At 45.9% G+C, this 18705-nt stretch overlaps 1 protein-coding gene across 1 annotated transcript; it reads left to right on the top strand.

The window, feature by feature from the left end:
* The first annotated feature begins 4112 nt into the window (after nucleotides 1-4112).
* On the top strand, nucleotides 4113-10320 carry PIGC (phosphatidylinositol glycan anchor biosynthesis class C). The gene is made up of 2 exons (XM_035102114.2): nucleotides 4113-4349; nucleotides 4701-10320. The coding sequence occupies exon 2, from the start codon at nucleotides 4818-4820 to the stop codon at nucleotides 5709-5711; it is 894 nt and encodes a 297-aa protein (XP_034958005.1). The 5' UTR covers nucleotides 4113-4349; nucleotides 4701-4817; the 3' UTR covers nucleotides 5712-10320.
* The last annotated feature ends 8385 nt before the right edge of the window (nucleotides 10321-18705 follow it).

Genomic DNA, 18705 nt, shown 5'->3' with positions numbered 1-18705 from the left:
AACCAATATTAAGGTGCCAAATGGAAAGGCGGTCCTTTTTTTAAAAAAAAAAAATGTTAACATTTTTATTTTTATTTTTTTTAAAAAAATCATTTAGACACACTATAAGATTTCTAGATCCTTCCTCATGGGTCCCAAAGTGCCCTCAAAACCCCAGCATGTTTTTCATGTTCAGAGTCACATATCTTTTTAAAAAACAAAATAAAAGAGTTCCTTCTAAGTAGATTTCACTAATGTTTCATTCTTTCTCTAAAAAGGGGGTTGCATTATGAAAAAAAGATTTAAGAACTGTAGATGGGGGAAACAGGAGAACAAATGTTACATAAGTGAACAAAATGCAGTTATTGCATAAACACTTAGAACATAAACACCCTCCTGTTTTGATGTTTTTGTTATTTGTACTTTCAAAACCTGATCCCATGGTTCTATGAAAATTAACCAAAAATGGCCTCTAGAATAAATAAATTTTGAAACTGAAAGCTTTAATTTTGAAATTTTGCATTTCAAATTGTGTTAATTCATTACCAATTCCCTTCTATTGTCTTCTGTTGACTTGTCCCTGTTTTCTTTTGTTTTCCACAAGCTAGCTCTGTGCATGAAGAAATTCACTTCATCTCCTATCACAAATTCTCACAATGGAAATTTGCCAGTTGGCCGACATTGGGAATTAAGCTGCATGGATCTTGTGTGTGTATATATATGTCTTCTCACTCAGGAAGAGAGCATTCAGTGCCACTAACACAGTGACTGACTTCACCCATAGAGGTGCACTCCAGTGTCTCTCGAGACAGATGGTTGCCAACCAACCAGCTGAAGGGTCTCTCTCCACTTCCCTCACTTAGGCCACTGCATGGCAAGACTTTGGAGCCTGCACATGTGCTTTCTTTGCTTTGGGGCAAGGGAGCTTGTTAGGTTGCCTAGAAGTCAGCCTGTTTTGATTCCGATTTCCTATATGAAACATTTTATGGCCCTGGGAGAGAAATCTGGAAAGGCATAAGAAGCCATTGCAAGATGGGAGCCGGAGCAGCCTCAAATCCCAAATGTCCCGTTTCTCCAGACAAGTTATGTGTGCCTGCCCAAACAGGGCCTCCAGCTAGGAATTATTATTATTATTATTATTATTATTATTATTATTATTATTATTATTATTATTTATACCCCACCCATCTGGCTGGGTTTCCCCCACCACTCTGGGCGGCTTCCAGCAAATACCAAAATACATTAAAATATCACAGATTAAAAACTTCCCTAAACAGGGCTGCCTTTAGGTATTTTCTAAATGTCAGGTAGTTGTTTATCTCCTTGACCTCCAATGGGAGGGCGTTCCACAGGGCGGGCGCCACTACCGAAAAGGCCTGGTTCCCTGTAGCTTTGCTTCTCGCAGTGAGGGAACCGCCAGAAGACCCTCGGCGCTGGACCTCAGTGTCCGGGCTGAACGATGGGGGTGGAGACGCTCCTTCAGGTATACTGGACCGAGGCCATTTAGGGCTTTAAAGGTCAGCACCAACACTTTGAACTGTGCTCGGAAACGTACTGGAGCCAATGTAGGTCTCTTAGGACCGGTGTTATGTGGTTCCGGAGGCCACTCCCAGTCACCAGTCTAGCTGCCGCATTCTGGATTTGTTGTAGTTTCCGGGTCACCTTCAAAGGTAGCCCCACGTAGAGCGCATTGCAGTAGTCCAAGTGGGAGATAAGTAGAGCATGCACCACTCTGGAGAGACAGTCTGCGGGCTGGTAGAGTCTCAGCCTGCGTACCAGATGGAGCTGATAGACAGCCGCCCTGGACACAGAATTAACCTGTGCCTCCATGGACAGCTGTGAGTCCAAAATGACTCCCAGGCTGCGCACCTGGTCCTTCAGGGGCACAGTGACCCCATTCAGGACCAGAGAGTCCCCCACACCCGCCCACCCCCTGTCCCCCCAAAATAGTACTTCTGTATTGTCAGGATTCAACCTCAATCTGTTAGCCACCATCCATCCTCCAACCGCCTCCAGGCACTCACACAGGACCTTCACCGCCTTCACTGGTTCTGATTTGAAAGAGAGGTAGAGCTGGGTGTCATCCGCATACTGATGAACACCCAGCCCAAACCCCTGATGATCTCTCCCAGTGGCCGCATGTAGATGTTAAAAAGCATGGGGGAGAGGACAGAACCCTGAGGCACCCCACAAGTGAGAGCCCAGGGGTCTGAACACTCATCCCCCCACTTTCTGAACATGGCCCAGGAGGAAGGAGCGGAACCACTTTATGACAGTGCCCCCAGCTCCCAAGCCCTCTAGACGGTCCAGAAGGATGTTATGGTCACTTGTATCAAAGGCCGCTGAGAGAATCTCAAGTTTTGAAATCAGAGACCAGTATTGCCACGCTGTCCCCAGCTACACCTGCAAAATGAAACAAACATCATGTGAGGTGCAGATAGTGGACCTTCTCCAGCAAGAACAGGAGTTGCCTAAGCATCATTCAAGACCAGTTTGCTGAGTGGGCTCCTTCACTATCACCAGAATGACCTTTGCACATATATTTGTGCTGTTGACGCTGTAATCTTACATATGCTTACTACATAGAACGTGAACCACACTGAACTTTGGGGGAGCTTAATTATGAGTAAAAATATTTAGTACAAGCCTGATTATATCTGGTGCTTCTGTCTGTTGAGAAAATCGGGTTCAGTGACATCATATGGAATCTTTTTCATCAATTTGTTGATGTGTTCTGGGAGCCCTATTCCTCCCACAATTGTTTTTTGGAGGACAGCTCATCACCTTCACAAAATACTTGGAAGGAAATGCTGACACTTCTTAGCACTTTCCTGGACAGATATGGACACCAAGACCGCTCTGTGTTCCCCTGCTCTTCTCAGTGGATCTGATTGCATCGACCAGAACCATTTCTTCTACAGGATTTCCTGTAATCTGAGGTTACGGAGAATAAGGGCTGCTTTGAATTTGATTTAACTTCCACTTGCACTGAAAACATCAGCACTGACAAAAAAAATATTTATTGCCAAAAGGTGCCCTGTTGGAGGGTGACAGTTTACAGGCACACAGGCCACCTGATGACAACTATGCCAAAGTCCATTTGCTCTAGCCAGCAGGTAAAGCTACTGAATCAGATGATGGCAGCATATTTGACCCATGACATCATCATGATACAACTGGTAACTAATAGAGGCGTATTTCATAGGACAGAATCCTGCCCTATGTCCAGTGGTCATGCTTGACCCAGAAACCTACACACAGGCAAAAGGGCTTTTTCTCTCTGAGCATGCAATCATGCAAATGTGTCAAATTGAGTCAAAATCTCCATTTAGTACATGCACAAGGCTTAACCCCCAAATATTTTACCCCAAAATGCCAACCACTTGAAACTTGAGTTTGCAGGTGTCTGAATTTATGGCAGGAATTCCTCCTAGGGTTAGGCAGGTACTATCTGTCTTTACACCTGAGCCAAGTGGGATGAATGGGCACTATCCCAGGGTCAATACCCCTACAGTATTTACAACCAATATAAACCCGTGACACCTGGTCTGATCCTATATTTACTTCTATCACTGCATTCCAGGGGGCTCACTCCCTAGTGTGTGTTCAATGAGTTTCCTTATGTCCCTCAAAATCTTTTTTTTGGGGGGAGGGCAATTTTTATTTTAAAGTTCCACAATATTTTAGGCACTCTTAGTTAAGAAACGGGTTTCCTGGCTGTGAACCTAAACCAGCCAGTAAAGGTATCAACTTCTCCCGGGGGCGGCGCCGACCAGATGCGTCCCCCTTCCTTTGAGCACAGCCAAGGCGGCCACGAGCCCTCGAGCGTCCTCTCCTCTCCTCTCGGGGGAAGCCTCGCCTGGTGTCCTGTGGGAGGGAGTTCCACAGTTCCCCTCGCCTTGCCGTCGAGCCCCTTCCAGGTGAGCATTCCCGGGAGAAGCCTCGCCTCGCCTCTTCTTCCCGGGGGTCGCGCGCGGGGGGCAACCTTCGCGTCACCGCCCGCGGGGTGGCGCAGGGCAGCGGGATCGCGCACGTCCGGAGGTGCTGCTTGGCGCACGGCGAAGGGAGGGAGGGAGGGAGCCGCGACTGCCCTCTTTCTCGGCCTCCCCCGCCCCGTGCGCGCGCCTGCCAGACGCTGCTGCCGGGAGCGCGCCGCCGTCGCCTGGCTTGGCTTGTCTGGGGCCCTGAGAGGTCGCAGGAGGAGCGCTCGGGAGCGGGGGGGGGGGGATCTGAGCGGGTCGCAAGCCAGTGGGAATCCCGGGGATCCTTCGCTTGGGAAACGGAGGGATCTCCAGCCCAAGCAGCTGGCGGGTGGACGTTGGCGCTGTAGGAAGAGGCGGAAGTGAGTGACCTGAAATGGCACCATTAAGGTACAGTCCCTCCTCCCACTTTCCGTCTCCCCTGGACAACTTTCACGTGTGTGGACAGCTTGCACAAGAGGAGGCCAAAGAAAAAACACATGGAGCCTCAATTCCAAATCCTTAGCGTGTTTGCTTACAAGTAAAGCCAATAGATTTTGTTGACTTCTGGTTACTGGCGATCATGAAGGGCAGGAGGAGGGAAAAGCCAAGCAATGTGACCACCTAGGAGGGGCAGAGACAGTGGGCTCCCCAGGTGTTGTAGCGCAGCTTCTCTTGGTGGTTTCTCTCTCTGACCAGGGGAACTGACTGCTGTGCTTTTGACCTGCAGATCTGGGCTTGACGGACTTGTTTTCTTTCTAGGTGCGAGCTGTGACCTTGAAAACCAGGGACAAGTCTGGGCATGACTTTCATCATCCATTGATGTTGTAAGGAACTCCGCTGCAAAGAGAGCCGTGAGACAAGGGCTTGGCCAGAATCATGCTGCCTGCTCAGCTGGGACCAAACACAAGGCAGCGCTGGCAGAAAGTGTTGTATAAAAGGCAGCCCTTTCCTGATAACTATGTGGACCAGAGTTTCCTAGCACAGCTATGCAAGAACATTCATGCCCGCAAGTACCAGTACTGGGCAGTGGTGTTTGAGTCCGGAGTGGTCATACAGCAGCTGTGCAGTGTCTGCGTCTTTGTCGTCATCTGGCGGTACATGGATGTGGGGCTGCTGGCTCCCCAGTGGTTATTTGGCGCTGGCCTGGTGTTTTCCTTGATTGGTTACGTCCTTTTTGACGCACTGGACTCAGGAATGGGGAGAAACCAGAGTGGCCAGACGCGTTGGGCAGATCTGAAAAACACGGTGGTGTTTGTGGCCTTCACCTACGGCTTCTCCCCCGTGTTGAAAACACTGACCGAGACCATCAGCACAGACACGATTTACGCCATGTCTTTTCTCATGCTCCTGGGACACCTGATCTTCTATGACTATGGCGCCAATGCTGCCATTGTTTCCAGCACTCTGTCCCTTAACATGGCCATCTTTGCCTCGGTCTGCTTGGCCTCGCGGCTGCCTCGCTCCTTGCACGCCTTCGTCATGGTGACATTCGCTATCCAGATCTTTGCCCTGTGGCCCATGCTGCAAAAGAAGCTCAAAGCCCAGACTCCCCGCTGCTATGTTGTCGCCACTTTGCTCTTTGCTCTGTCTGCCTTGGTGGGCCTGCTGACCATATCCAGCGTTGGCATGGTTCTCTTTGCCCTTCTTCTCGTCTCCATCTCATGCTTGTGTCCTTACTGCCTCATCAAGCTGCAGCTCTTCAAAGACAACATCCACGGGCCTTGGGATGAAGCTGAAATCAAGGAAGACCTCTCCAAGTTCCTCATGTAAAGCAGGCCAGGCCCTAAGAAAGGCAGCTGCTGATGCCAAAATAAAAGCATCTCCTCTGAGATACTGGGGCCTTGTGAATAGGTGTGGGCAGGGCCGGCTCTAGGCCCGGGCTGGGTGGCGCAATGCGCCAGGGCGCCTGGCCACCAGAGGCACCAAAGGGGCGCCGAACGGCTGGTGTCCGGCTGAGCGCGGCAGCCAGGAGCTCCATGCCAGGCGGCAAAAGCTTTCTCTCCTCTTCTTGCAGAACCAGCGAGACTACTGCCTAGAGTGGCAGCAGGCGCGTGGTGCTGGATGTGCTTAAGACGGCAGTGGGTCAGTTAATTCTACCGTTTATTACTGCAGATCATGGCAGAACTATAAAAGGTTGAAATAGCCTAAAAGGACAAGAGTGACCCTGCTACCAGCCTTGTCTCCTGAAAGGCATTCAGGCCTCTTCTGAGTTCCTCACACCCTGCCTAAAGGTCAGCACATGCTGATTTCATTACCAGGCACATTCTGTTCATCCCCTGCATGAAGACCATCAAAATAATGTCAGGGTAATTTGAAGGCAGAGAGCAGACAAAAGGGAACCCGCTCAGTCACAGCCTGCTAGAAGGAGAGTCTTCCAAGCTCTTAATTTGCAAGATGGTGATGTGATAAATGGGCATGAACTCTGGGAGTTGCTCACCTCAAAGCCTCCTCCCTTCTCCATGAAGGAAAAGGGTAGCCAGTGGCTCTCCTAGCTCCCACAAGGACCTTCATTCAGCACTTCCAAGGACCCAACACACAGGTGCTTATGGACAGATATACTCTTCCTCCCCAACTCTCCATTTCATCTCTCTGTATTGCAGGATTTGCTGCCTGCTTACGTTGCAATTTTGCTGTCTGAAGCAGCATTTGTAGATTATGCATGTCTCTTCCATGTCATATAATAAACCAACTTTCTCTATCTATTCCTTTGGTGTGAAAATTTAACATTCCAAGAGAGCAAAGAAGTTTTATCTCCTCCTATCAAGCATAATTTTTTTGCCCAGATGTGGGAGGAAAATACCCAAAGTACCCACTTCCTTTTGAAAAGAGATGTCTTCCTACTGAGTTTGTTTACCTGTGAGTAAATAAAATAGCAAGAAGTGTGCATGCATGCAATGAGACCCATGTGATGTAGCCGCAAGCCCTTTCTTCTGAGTTGTGGTCTCCCTGCTCAGAGCTTAGACATAGCAGCACAAGACCTACAGGAACTGCAAAGGCCTTCTGCACTGTTGAGCTCCCAGCCAATCTGAACCATCCAAGGTACACCTGATTTGATCTAGAGGCCCTGATGGAAGAAGCTCAGCGCCTGAGGTCTGCCACCACAGGAGTCCCTTTAGTGCTTAGCTGCATCCCTCAAGGATTAGAACCCCCCCCCCAATCCTGTGCACAGAACCCACTCCCCTTTTTTCACTCATCTCATATTAAGTGAAACATAATCACCTAGAGTGGGAAACTTAGATCCCATGGTATGCACTTTTAGATTCCTATGTAAACCCCTCCTCAAGGTGTCCAGACTGAGGGATATGAATATATTTGGGTTCAAATTCTGTGGGGCGGGCAGGGAAGAACATAAGTGCCAGAGAACAGCATGTGGCTGTTTCTCCTTCCACCCAGGGTTCTATTTTAGATAATGTTATTTCAAAAAGAAAGAAAGAAACATAACCACAATTGGAGGCAAAGGCACATTTGAATGTTATTTCTTGATTTAAATTCTCTTTCAAAAATGCATATTATGCCCATAGGGATCTGATAGTTTATCCATGGTTTTCACAGGAGTTTCATGTCTAACCTTACATGATAGGCTTGGGGACAGCTATGGTCTGCTAGGCTTGTCTATTCAAAAAAGAATTTATAAAAGAATATTCCTATTTCCTTAGCTCTGTTTCTTGTATAATTTCATTACTGGGTATGTTGCGCTAAGTGGAAGAATTTAGTATAAATCTTGGGCAACATTACCAGTTTCTGAATGGGTGAGCTGAAGGGTTTTTATCACTTCTTAATTGCTTTTTTCCTTAAAAAGCGCTTAAGGCAGACTGCAAAGATGATGTGTTTTTAAAAAAGCCCAATACTGTTCCTGCAGAACAATTCACAGTGGGGCTGCCCTGCAATCCACCATCCAAGAATTCAGAAGGCCCATGAACTAGGTAAGGTTATTTTAAGGATTACTGTTAAGAACAGGTAGCTGTACAGTGGATATATGAGCAGCTCTGGAGGGTGGAAATATATTGTGGGTGGGAAAGAAAGAGAGAGAGAGAGAAGGTCCCACTTTTGGGTAACTGTTCCTTCAACGTCCAATGCACTGAAGTAACAGCAGCAGGGGGAGCTCCAATATCCTTCAAAGCGACTGGATGAATGAAATGGAAATAAAGCTGGAGTGGAATGTGCCTGTTTTGGCAAGGCAGCCCCCTCCCCAATTCAGGAGCCTCAGGCCCTTTGTCAGGGAGAGGAGAGAGCAGCACTCTGCACAGGACGTCGCCTCACTTGAGACCTAGAAACCTTCTGAAAAATTACGTAGAGGGCACGGAAAACTTCCAGGCACATCTAGCAACCAGAAGGAGACTCAGAAGTTTTCCTGAGACTAGTTTTCTGATGGGTTTACTGGACTTTTACTTCAAAAGCAAAGACCAGACCAGAACATTTGTAACATTGAAGTTGTTTCCACACGAGTTGGCTGTTTGTGTGAAACTGCCAGCTTTGTTAATAATAATAATAATAATTTATTATTTATACTGCGCCCATCTGGCTGGGTTTCCCCAGCCACTCTGGGCGGTTTCCAACAGAGATATTAGAATACACAAATTTCTTAAAGATTAAAAGCTTCCCTAAACAGGGCCGCCTTCAGATGTCCTCTAAAAGTCTGGTTCATTCATTAACAGCAGGGAATCCGAGTGACTTTGCTGCCACCCCTCTGCATTTCAGAGTTTAAAGTGTTGTCTTCTTTACACATGGCATAGTGTATTTAAAATAGGGAAATTCAATTGTATGCCAGCATATCCAGTGTGAACGGGCAAAGGGCTTTTGAGGCTGAGGGAACCGGACACCATGTCTTTTAATTGGCAGCTTTCTCCCTGAAGCTGTCACCTTGCTGCACAGCTTCGGTAGTTTATTTGCTCGTTGTTATTTCTCATTTATATTTATTCATTTAAAATAATGTCACATTTTCTTTCCATTTCCCCCCAAAACTAGACCCGTAGTGGTCTACATAAAATGTATTAAACAGCCATAAAATTTGTAATAATTTGTGCAATTTGTAATCACCTCGCTTAAAAATTTTTTGTGGTAGTATGAGGGATGAAGACAACTGTTTTGGGGTTGGCTTTCTTGTAACATAGCTTTGTCAGAACTTTAGCAAGACAAAACTCCTTCAAGGTAATTGTGGGTCTGGGGACAGACTTCCTCCAAAATTTCATTCCACATCAGCAGGGTAATTCCTCCCAACTAAGGCATGGACATGAATAGCTGCAGACACAGCAGCTGCAGAGAGCAGCACATAAACACAGGTTCTGGTCCACGAGCGGCTGTCCTTCTTGGCAGGTGGCAAGAGGAGGCGCTCCCCAGGTGAGTGGCGCCCCCTGTGGGCAGAAGCAGGGCAACTTGGGAGCCGGGCTGCTGCCTGCCCATATTTTGTGGCTATGCTCTCACTCCCTGGGCCGCAAGGGCAGCGTCACAGGACTCCCAAACAGGTTTCGCAAACGTGGCAATGTGGAGAACTGAAGATAAGGCAGGGACCCTGTGGCGCAATGGGTCAGTGCACCCTGCTGTGGACCAGAATGTTGGTTTGAGTCCACTGAGGGGTGGCTTTGGGCAGGATTCCTTCACTGCAGCAGGTTGGACTAGATGACCACCATGGTCCCTTCCAGCTCTATGAAAGGGAGAAATGGAAATGGACAGATTTGCCCATCCCTATCTCCAAGCAGGGCTATTACGAAAAGAACCGATGGGTTTAGAGGCTCGCCTTTTTTGGCCCGAGGGGAACGCACATGCTTCACTCATGCTCTGGGGTCACAAGCAGCACCTGTACCCCCAGGAGGGGCTGCAGCCTATGGAAGAGCCCAGGTACCTCAGAAGCTGAACCCAGAGCAGGGCTTTTTGTGTGGCTGCCCCTGTTCTGTCGAGATATGGCCAGTGACCCGTCTGCGCTTTCTGGAAACAGCTGAATAAGCTTATGTTCTGACAGGGTTCCCCAGCTGGAGAAACGGGTCTTTAGTAGGATCCTATGCAATCAGACTTTTCTCATTCAAGCGATGAGAAATTATGTTCTCCCTGTGTGGCTGCTGAAAGTATGTGGAAAAGTAGGTGTCAGAAGGAAAACACGCCACCAAACCCAAGCAGAGCACTGCAGAAACGTTTAAAAAACGAAGGGAAAAGCAGTTTCAGAAAGAGTGGGAGATAAGATGGTCCAGTTCCAATTCTAACTGACTAAAGGAAAGTTTATATAAAAACAACCACTTGGTTAGTGACTCATGAGGAAAGAATCTATCCTTTTTCTTAAGGGAAGCCCTTGGAAATAACATGACTAATAAGAGGACTGATCTTGTCTAACTGGCCACAAGTTAAATTTGACAGCAATTTCATCTTAAAATATATACATAATATGCCTGATAAAAGCTAGCTGTAGCCTAAAATAAAAAAATTCCTTCAGTAGCACCTTAAAGACCAACTAAGTTTTTATTTTGGTATGAGCTTTCGTGTGCATGCACACTTCTTCAGATCACACGAAAGCATGCACACGAAAGCTCATACCAAAATAAAAACTTAGTTGGTCTTTAAGGTGCTACTGAAGGAATTTTTTTATTTTACTGCGATCCAGACCAACACGGCTACCTACCTGTAACCTGTAGCCTAAAAGTTCAGGTCAATAAATAAGCCAGGAACCAACTGCTTGTTACATGCAAATATGTGTAACAGAGCCCCAGGGCCTTGGGGGAAAAATAGCTAGGGGAAGAAGACATTAACTCTCTCCCTGCTGTTTCTCTGCTCAAATCACACCCCAAGTCTCAACAGAGAAAAATGGGAAGGCAAAATGCTATACATATGCTTCTATGATCTACATTATGTTCTTTCAAACCTTTTTTTTAAAAAAAAACACCCTTGCATTTAATATGTAGTTAAGCAGTTCATGGAATTACAGAATTGTTGAGTTGGAAGGGACCTGAGGGTCATCTAGTCCAACCCCCTGCAATGCAGGGATCACAGCAATACTATCCATGATGGAGGGCCATCCAACCTTATCTTAAAAACCTCCAAGGAAGGAGAGTCCGCAACCTCCCCAGGGAAACCATTCCACTGCTGAACAGCCCTTACTGTCATAAAGTTATTCCTGATTTTTAGTTGGAATCTCCTTTCTTGTAACTCGAAGCCATAGAATCATAGAGTTGGAAGAGACCACAAGGGCCATCCAGTCCAACCCCCTGCCAAGCAGGAAACACCATCAAAGCATTCCTGATAGATGGCTGTCAAGCCTCTGCTTAAAGACCTCCAAAGAAGGAGACTCCACCACACTCCTTGGCAGCAAATTCCACTGTTGAACAGCTCTTACTGTCAGGAAGTTCTTCCTAATGTTTAGGTGGAATATTCTTTCTTGTAGCTTGGATCCATTGCTCCGTGTCTGCTTCTCTGGAGTAGCAGAAAACAACATTTCTCCCTCCTCTATATGACATCCTTTTATATATTTGAACACGGCTATCATATCACCCCTTAACCTTCTCTTCTCCAGGCTAAACATGGCCAGCTCCCTAAGCCGTTCCTCATAAGGCATCGTTTCCAGGCCTTTGACCATTTTGGTTGCCCTCCTCTGGACATGTTCCAGCTTGTCAGTATCCTTCTTGAACTGTGGTGCCCAGAACTGGACACAGTATTCCAGGTGAGGTCTGACCAGAGCAGAAGACAGTGGTACTATTACTTCCCTTGATCTAGATGCTATACTCCTATTGATGCAGCCCAGAATTGCATTGGCTTTTTTAGCTGCTGCATCACACTGTTGACTCATGTCAAGTTTGTGGTCTACCAAGACTCCTAGATCCCTTTTACATGTACTGCTCTCAAGCCACCGGTTCAAGTCCTACTCTATGGAGCAGAAAACAAGCCTTGCTCCACCTTCCAAAGTTCAAAATCTAAATACAATATTGCAATAAAGAATACATATAATATCACTGCAACACAAGGCTAAACAATTAATGATCAACAATTAACAGTTTGTGTAACATACATCAACATTTACCAAATAAGCCCAAATAAGAATGTCCTGGGAGACTGAAGTGTTCTCCTACTGGTTTCTCTGTCTTGTGGTTCCTGATGTCAAATTTGTGTCCATTTATCCTTTGGCGTAGGGTTCGGCCTGTTTGTCCAATATAGAGAGCTGAAGGACACTGTTGGCATTTGATGGCATACACAATGTTAGAAGATGAGCAATTAAATAGTCCTGAGATGGTATCTCCCAGGACATTCTATACAAGATCTCAAAGTAGCTGTCTTATTACAGAAAAATTTCAGAAACAGACTGGAAAGAGAAGTTGCTGAATTGCAACTCATTACCAAGCTTAAAACCATGGAGAGACCTGGTCTGAATAAACACATCGGATTCTTATCTCATTATACATGATAAAGCTTTCTTTAGCCATCTCACCCCTTGCTTTTTCCTGCAAGACCAATTGCAGTGGTTAACAGTCGTTAACAGTCGTCAACAGGTTTACCACTCCTATCAGCCCCCTACCATTCCCACCCCCCCTATATATAAGGGTCTGGTGACTTCTGTTTCATTGTATCTGAAGAAGTGTGCATGCACACGAAAGCTTATACCCAGAACAAACTTAGTTGGTCTCTAAGGTGCTACTGGAAGGAATTTTTTTATTTTTTGTTTCGACTACAGAAAACAGATTATCCAAACAGATCATCCTTTAACACATCAGCTTTTTTATAATTGAAATCATTACAGAGCATTTGCTCATATTTCGTCTGAGTGATATTAGAAATAAATACAATGTTTAGGGATTGGATATTATAATGGTCTAAAAGTAAGGATACTTCACAGAAAACTTTAACTACAATGCAATGAAACTTACTATGGTAGGGTTTTGGTTTTTTACTGTACATCAAAGCTAATATAAATGGAGAGTTATGTTGTTGTTTAGTCATTTAGTCGTGTCCGACTCTTCGTGACCCCATGGACCATAGCACGCCAGGCACTCCTGTCTTGCACTGCCTCCCGTAGTTTGGTCAAACTCATGTTCGTAGCTTCGAGAACACTGTCCAACCATCTTGTCCTCTGTCGTCCCCTTCTCCTAGTGCCCTCCATCTTTCCCAACATCAGGGTCTTTTCCAAGGATTCTTCTCTTCTCATGAGGTGGCCAAAGTATTGGAGCCTCAGCTTCACGATCTGTCCTTCCAGGGAGCACTCAGGGCTGATTTCCTTAAGAATGGATAGGTTTGATCTTCTAGCAGTCCATGGGACTCTCAAGAGTCTCCTCCAGCACCATAATTCAAAAGCATCAATTCTTTGGCGATCAGCCTTCTTTATGGTCCAGCTCTCACTTCCATACATCACTACTGGGAAAACCATAGCTTTAACTATACGGACCTTTGTCGGCAAGGTGATGTCTCTGCTTTTTAAGATGCTGTCTAGGTTTGTCATTGCTTTTCTCCCAAGAAGCAGGCGTCTTTTAATTTCGTGACTGCTGTCACCATCTGCAGTGATCAAGGAGCCCAAGAAAGTAAAATCTCTCACTGCCTCCATTTCTTCCCCTTCTATTTGCCAGGAGGTGATGGGACCAGTGGCCATGATCTTGGTTTTTTTGATGTTGAGCTTCAGACCATATTTTGCGCTCTCCTCTTTCACCCTCATTAAAAGGTTCTTTAATTCCTCCTCACTTTCTGCCATCAAGGTTGTGTCATCTGCATATCTGAGGTTGTTGATATTTCTTCCGGCAATCTTAATTCCTGCTTGGGATTCATCTAGTCCAGCCTTTCGCATGATGAATTCTGCATATAAGTTAAATAAGCAGGGAGACAATATACAACCTTGTCGTACTCCTTTCCCAATTTTGAACCAATCAGTTGTTCCATATCCAGTTCTAACTGTAGCTTCTTGTCCCACATAGAGATTTCTCAGGAGACAGATGAGGTGATCAGGCACTCCCATTTCTTTAAAAACTTGCCATAGTTTGCTGTGGTCGACACAGTCAAAGGCTTTTGCATAGTCAATGAAGCAGAAGTAGACGTTTTTCTGGAACTCTCTAGCTTTCTCCATAATCCAGCGCATGTTTGCTATTTGGTCTCTGGTTCCTCTGCCCTTTCGAAATCCAGCTTGCACTTCTGGGAGTTCTCGGTCCACATACTGCCTAAGCCTGCCTTGTAGAATTTTAAGCATAACCTTGCTAGCGTGTGAAATGAGCGCAATTGTGCGGTAGTTGGAGCATTCTTTGGCACTGCCCTTCTTTGGAATTGGGATGTAGACTGATCTTCTCCAATCCTCTGGCCATTGCTGAGTTTTCCAAACTTGCTGGCATATTGGGTGTAGCACCTTAACAGCATCATCTTTTAAAATTTTAAATAGTTCAGCTGGAATATCATCACTTCCACTGGCTTTGTTATTAGCAGTGCTTTCTAAGGCCCATTTGACTTCACTCTCCAAGATGTCTGGCTCAAGGTCAGCAACCACACTACCTGGGGTGTATGAGACCTCCATATCTTTCTGGTATAATTCCTCTGTGTATTCTTGCCACCTCTTCTTGATGTCTTCTGCTTCTGTTAGGTCCTTACCACTTTTGTCCTTGATTATGGTAATCTTTGTACGAAATGTTCCTTTCATATCTCCATATCTCTTATGGAGAGTTATAAAAACCCACTATTGAAGTTTTAAATAAGAATTGCCAACCTTGCAGGCACTAAGTTGAATTAGATCAGCCTGCTGGCTTTGAAGGTGCATTAAATTAGATGGTGGAGGGTGGGACCAACATTTGCCTTGGCTTCTGCATCCGTTCTGCGTTCCAGCTGGACTGCAGACGAAGGGTGTGGGCTGAAGAGGGGGGGGGCTGAAACACGCATTGGAAGTGGGGTGAACTCATGAGCAATCTCCAAAAGAGGACTCTTACAAGTGTGGAGCTTGATAAAGGGGAAGTTGGTGAACTATTCTGTGCATGAGTTCTAGGAGTCAGGCTGCAAACGCTTCCTCGGGTACCCCAACAGAAGAACCTTTCCTCTGGGCTTTTTTCAACCTAGTCCCTAAACACTGCCATCTGCATTTGATGTTTCTTCCACTTTTTGCGCGCAGCTTTAATTCTGCTGCCGACACCATATTTTCTCAAAATGCAGAGGACCCCTTAGACACAGCAGAAGGAGATGGATGGGAGAGCTCTCTGGCAGGACTTGGCTTCTCAAGCACCTCCTTTGGGAGCAGAATAGGGTAATATACTGTATGTACAGTATTTGTATCATCCCACTTTTTACAAACACAATAAATCAAAGACCCGCATGAAGTACACCCAAGGATGGCTCTCCACAGCTCCTCCTCCACCCTCATCCCAGCTCTTTCAACTGCTCTGCACAGTGCTTGCTTTCCAGACCCCACAACATCCTGGGGGTTGGTGGGGTGAGGCAGAATGGATAGAGGGGGTGGGGGGTGAGGGCTCTTCCCTGCTGGCCAGGATGAATCCCTGACACCAGATCATCTCAGTCCCCCTCTCCAATAATAATAATAATAATAATTTATTCTTTATACCCCGCCCATCTGGCTGGGTTTCCCCAGCCACTCTGGGCGGCTTCCAACAGAAAAATAAAATAAAATAATCGATTAAATATTAAAAGCATCCCTAATAGGGCTGCCTTCGGATGTCTTCTAAAAATCTGGTAGCTGTTTTTCTCTTTGACATCTGATGAGAGGGCATTCCACAGGGCGGTCAGCTTCAGAATCTTAGCTGCCAAGTATCCCGTTTTTCGCGGGAAATCCCCAGATTGTAATCCGTATCCCGCTGTTCTCCTGAATGGAGAAAAATCCTGGAAATCCCCTGGATTTCCTACCTCCCAGGGAGCCTCCATTTTGGGTGCTGCTCTGCCCTTGTGTGGGCACCAGAAATCGGGCAGAGCGGCACCAGAAGTCGCTTCTATGCATGCCCGACGCCATCTTGGTGGTGGCTGCATGGCGGTGGCCATCTTGGTGGAGGCCGCAGGGCTTGCCGATTGGAAGGTCGGCGGTGAGCTCCTGTTGCTCGGTCCCAGCTCCTGCCAACCTAGCAGTTCGAAAGTACATCAAAGTGCAAGTAGATAAATAGGTACAGCTCTGGCAGGAAGGTAAATGGCGTTTCTGTGTGCTGCTCTGGTTCGCCAGAAGTGGCTTAGTCATGACCTGGAAGCTGTACGCCGGCTCCCTTGTCTAGTAAAGTTAGATGAGCGCCGCAACCCCAGAGTCGTCCACGACTCGACCTGACGGTCAAGGGGTCCCTTTACCTTACTTGCAAACTAAAATCCTTCGCATGGCTTTTGGCATCTTATTCAATCCTTGAAGCTCCGCTTCCTATGTCCTTACCGTTTTCATAGCTATTTCTATTAAACCAACATTCTCAAATTGTGTTATTCAGAAACACACAAAAATACATTGCGAAGTCCCATTATTCCATAGTACTACCATGTTTGATTCCCTATCCAAGACACACACACACACACACACACACACACACACACACACACACACACACAGCGGTGTCCATCCCAATAGTCAGTCCGCTTTGTGTGCCATGCCAAGCACTTTTGCCACATATACACTAAGCACATGGACTAGATTTGGCCGCAAAATCCATTGCTTTGTTACTGAAGGAGCTGAACCAGAAACTCCCTCCGAATTTCTCTGGCAGTGAGCTGTGAGCCTGTCTTGGTCCTGTGTTACTCCAGGGTGCCCTGACCTTGTCGGAAGACATGGGGGCCAGGGCTAGGAAGAGTCCTGCCACTTCACCTTGTCACCTTCTATGCTTAATCTGCTGGAGTTAGTGTGTTTCATGAGGGCTGTCTAGTAGTAGTAAGAAAGGTACCATTTAAAAAATGAAATGTTCTGAAAACGAAAGGAATGGCACTGCTTGTCATCAGTGATGTCAGAAGCACTATCTAGAAAGTACTTGAGGCACTTCTCCTAATGGACAAATATTGCAGTTGGACTGCTAGGGGCGAGCAGTTTGTATGCAACGTTTTACCTCAAAGACAATTACCAGGATCCCACAGCATAACAATGTAACACACTAGCTCACAGCAACAGCTTGAAGCAAGGAATCCAAATTGTTTTACCCATGGTGTTAAACATGCAATAGTAATTTCAATAACTGACCATTCAATGAGGCGGGTCACCTTAGGCTGCTTCATGGACAGGCTCAGTGATTGGGCAAAGCATCCAAATCCAGCCCCAGACTTTTGCTCTCAGAATACACTGTCCCAGACTAGGCTCATGAGGAACAACACAGACAACAAGCAAGGGCTCATGGAAAACAAACAGGTCATGTGACAGGTAGTCTATTCCAGCAGTTCCCAAACTGAGAACCAAGGAAAAGGAAAAGGAAATTCCTGCCTATTCTCTGCCAGTTCAGCCTAGTTTATTTTTTGCACAGAATTCCTTTCTTTAAAAAATGATACAGAGGAGGAGCCTTGGGGTGATGTTTTACACATGCATATTTGGATCTGGTCCCATTTTTCCCTTTACATATTCCTCTAGTTTTTTTTTCATTTGTTCCACATGTTTATATGTTTGTGAAATTAATTGTGTGCATTTGCAGCCCTGGAACAAATCTCTGCCTCAGAGCAGCACCAAAAGGACATTGTAGAAGTTATCAGATAGTTTGCAAAGATGCTTCTCTTTTGACATTATAAAGGATAAGCACAGCTATGGTCACAGAGTAATGCAATCTAAAATAAACAGAGCAAGAGTGCTCACAGGAAAATTGTACAAAGCATGTAAGATGCTAAATCTTGTTCAGCTGAAAAAAAGAAGCAGCAAAGGATAGTGCAAGCAAGTACAGACAGGCCCACATTCTTTGGCACTTTAGAAATAATTTCTAACACCGTAGCAGTAGAATACAGTACAGACATAAATTATCCACTCACTTGTGATTATCTATGACAGCCATTCTTAAGCCATTTATAGGACAATTTGGAAAGAGTATTGCTGAAGAAAACAACATGTCTTAGGAAAACAGGTAAACAGAGGCCACTTCCACAGAAGGCAGACCTTCCCCCATTCAACAATCCAAGGTTGCGTCCTTGCTTGCTTCACACTTGGAGCAAGAAATAAAAATGATCCACATGAAAGGAAGTCTGAAAACTAAGCATAACTATGGAACAGGAGAAATGTCACAGTGGAAACTCCTTGGATTCTCAGAGACTTAGGCTGCAATTGTAATCACACTTACCTGGGAGTAAGCTCTACTGAATTCAATAGATGTCTGTGTCTGAGCAGACATGATTAGGCTTGCACTGCAAACTGCTGTGCGAATTGTATTTTTAAAGTATGGTTTTTGGAATCAGGGCTTTTATTTAAAAGGAAAATTAAAGGTAATTCAACTACCTACCTGTATGTAACAATAATTTACGTGCAAAGCACACACTTCTCTAACACACCTCTGCATTGTTCTTGTACATGCATCCATGCTATCTTGCTTAAAACCACGTCATGACATTTAGAATCCTAGGCAGAGTGAGATACAATCCTTAGGACCAGGACTTTTAACAGAGCTAATGCACAGCACAAGCTTCACGTAAGAGTCATCTCCTGAAATAGGCTAACTATGGGCGGCTTCCATCAGAACACCAAAATACAATAATCCATTAGACATTAAAAGCTTCCCTAAACAGGGCTGCCTTCAGATGTCTTCTAAAAGTCTGGTAGTTGTTTTTCTCTTTGACATCTGGTGGGAGGGTGTTCCACAGGGGGGGGGGGTCCCACTACCGAGAAGGCCCTCTGCCTGGTTCCCTGTAACTTGGCTTCTCACAGTGAGGGAGCTGCCAGAAGGCC

Source organism: Zootoca vivipara, chromosome 7 (genome assembly GCF_963506605.1).
Source record: "Zootoca vivipara chromosome 7, rZooViv1.1, whole genome shotgun sequence".
Classification (NCBI taxonomy): domain Eukaryota; kingdom Metazoa; phylum Chordata; class Lepidosauria; order Squamata; family Lacertidae; genus Zootoca; species Zootoca vivipara.
Note: the sequence above shows the minus strand (reverse complement) of the source record. Positions and strands in the feature narration are given on the sequence as shown.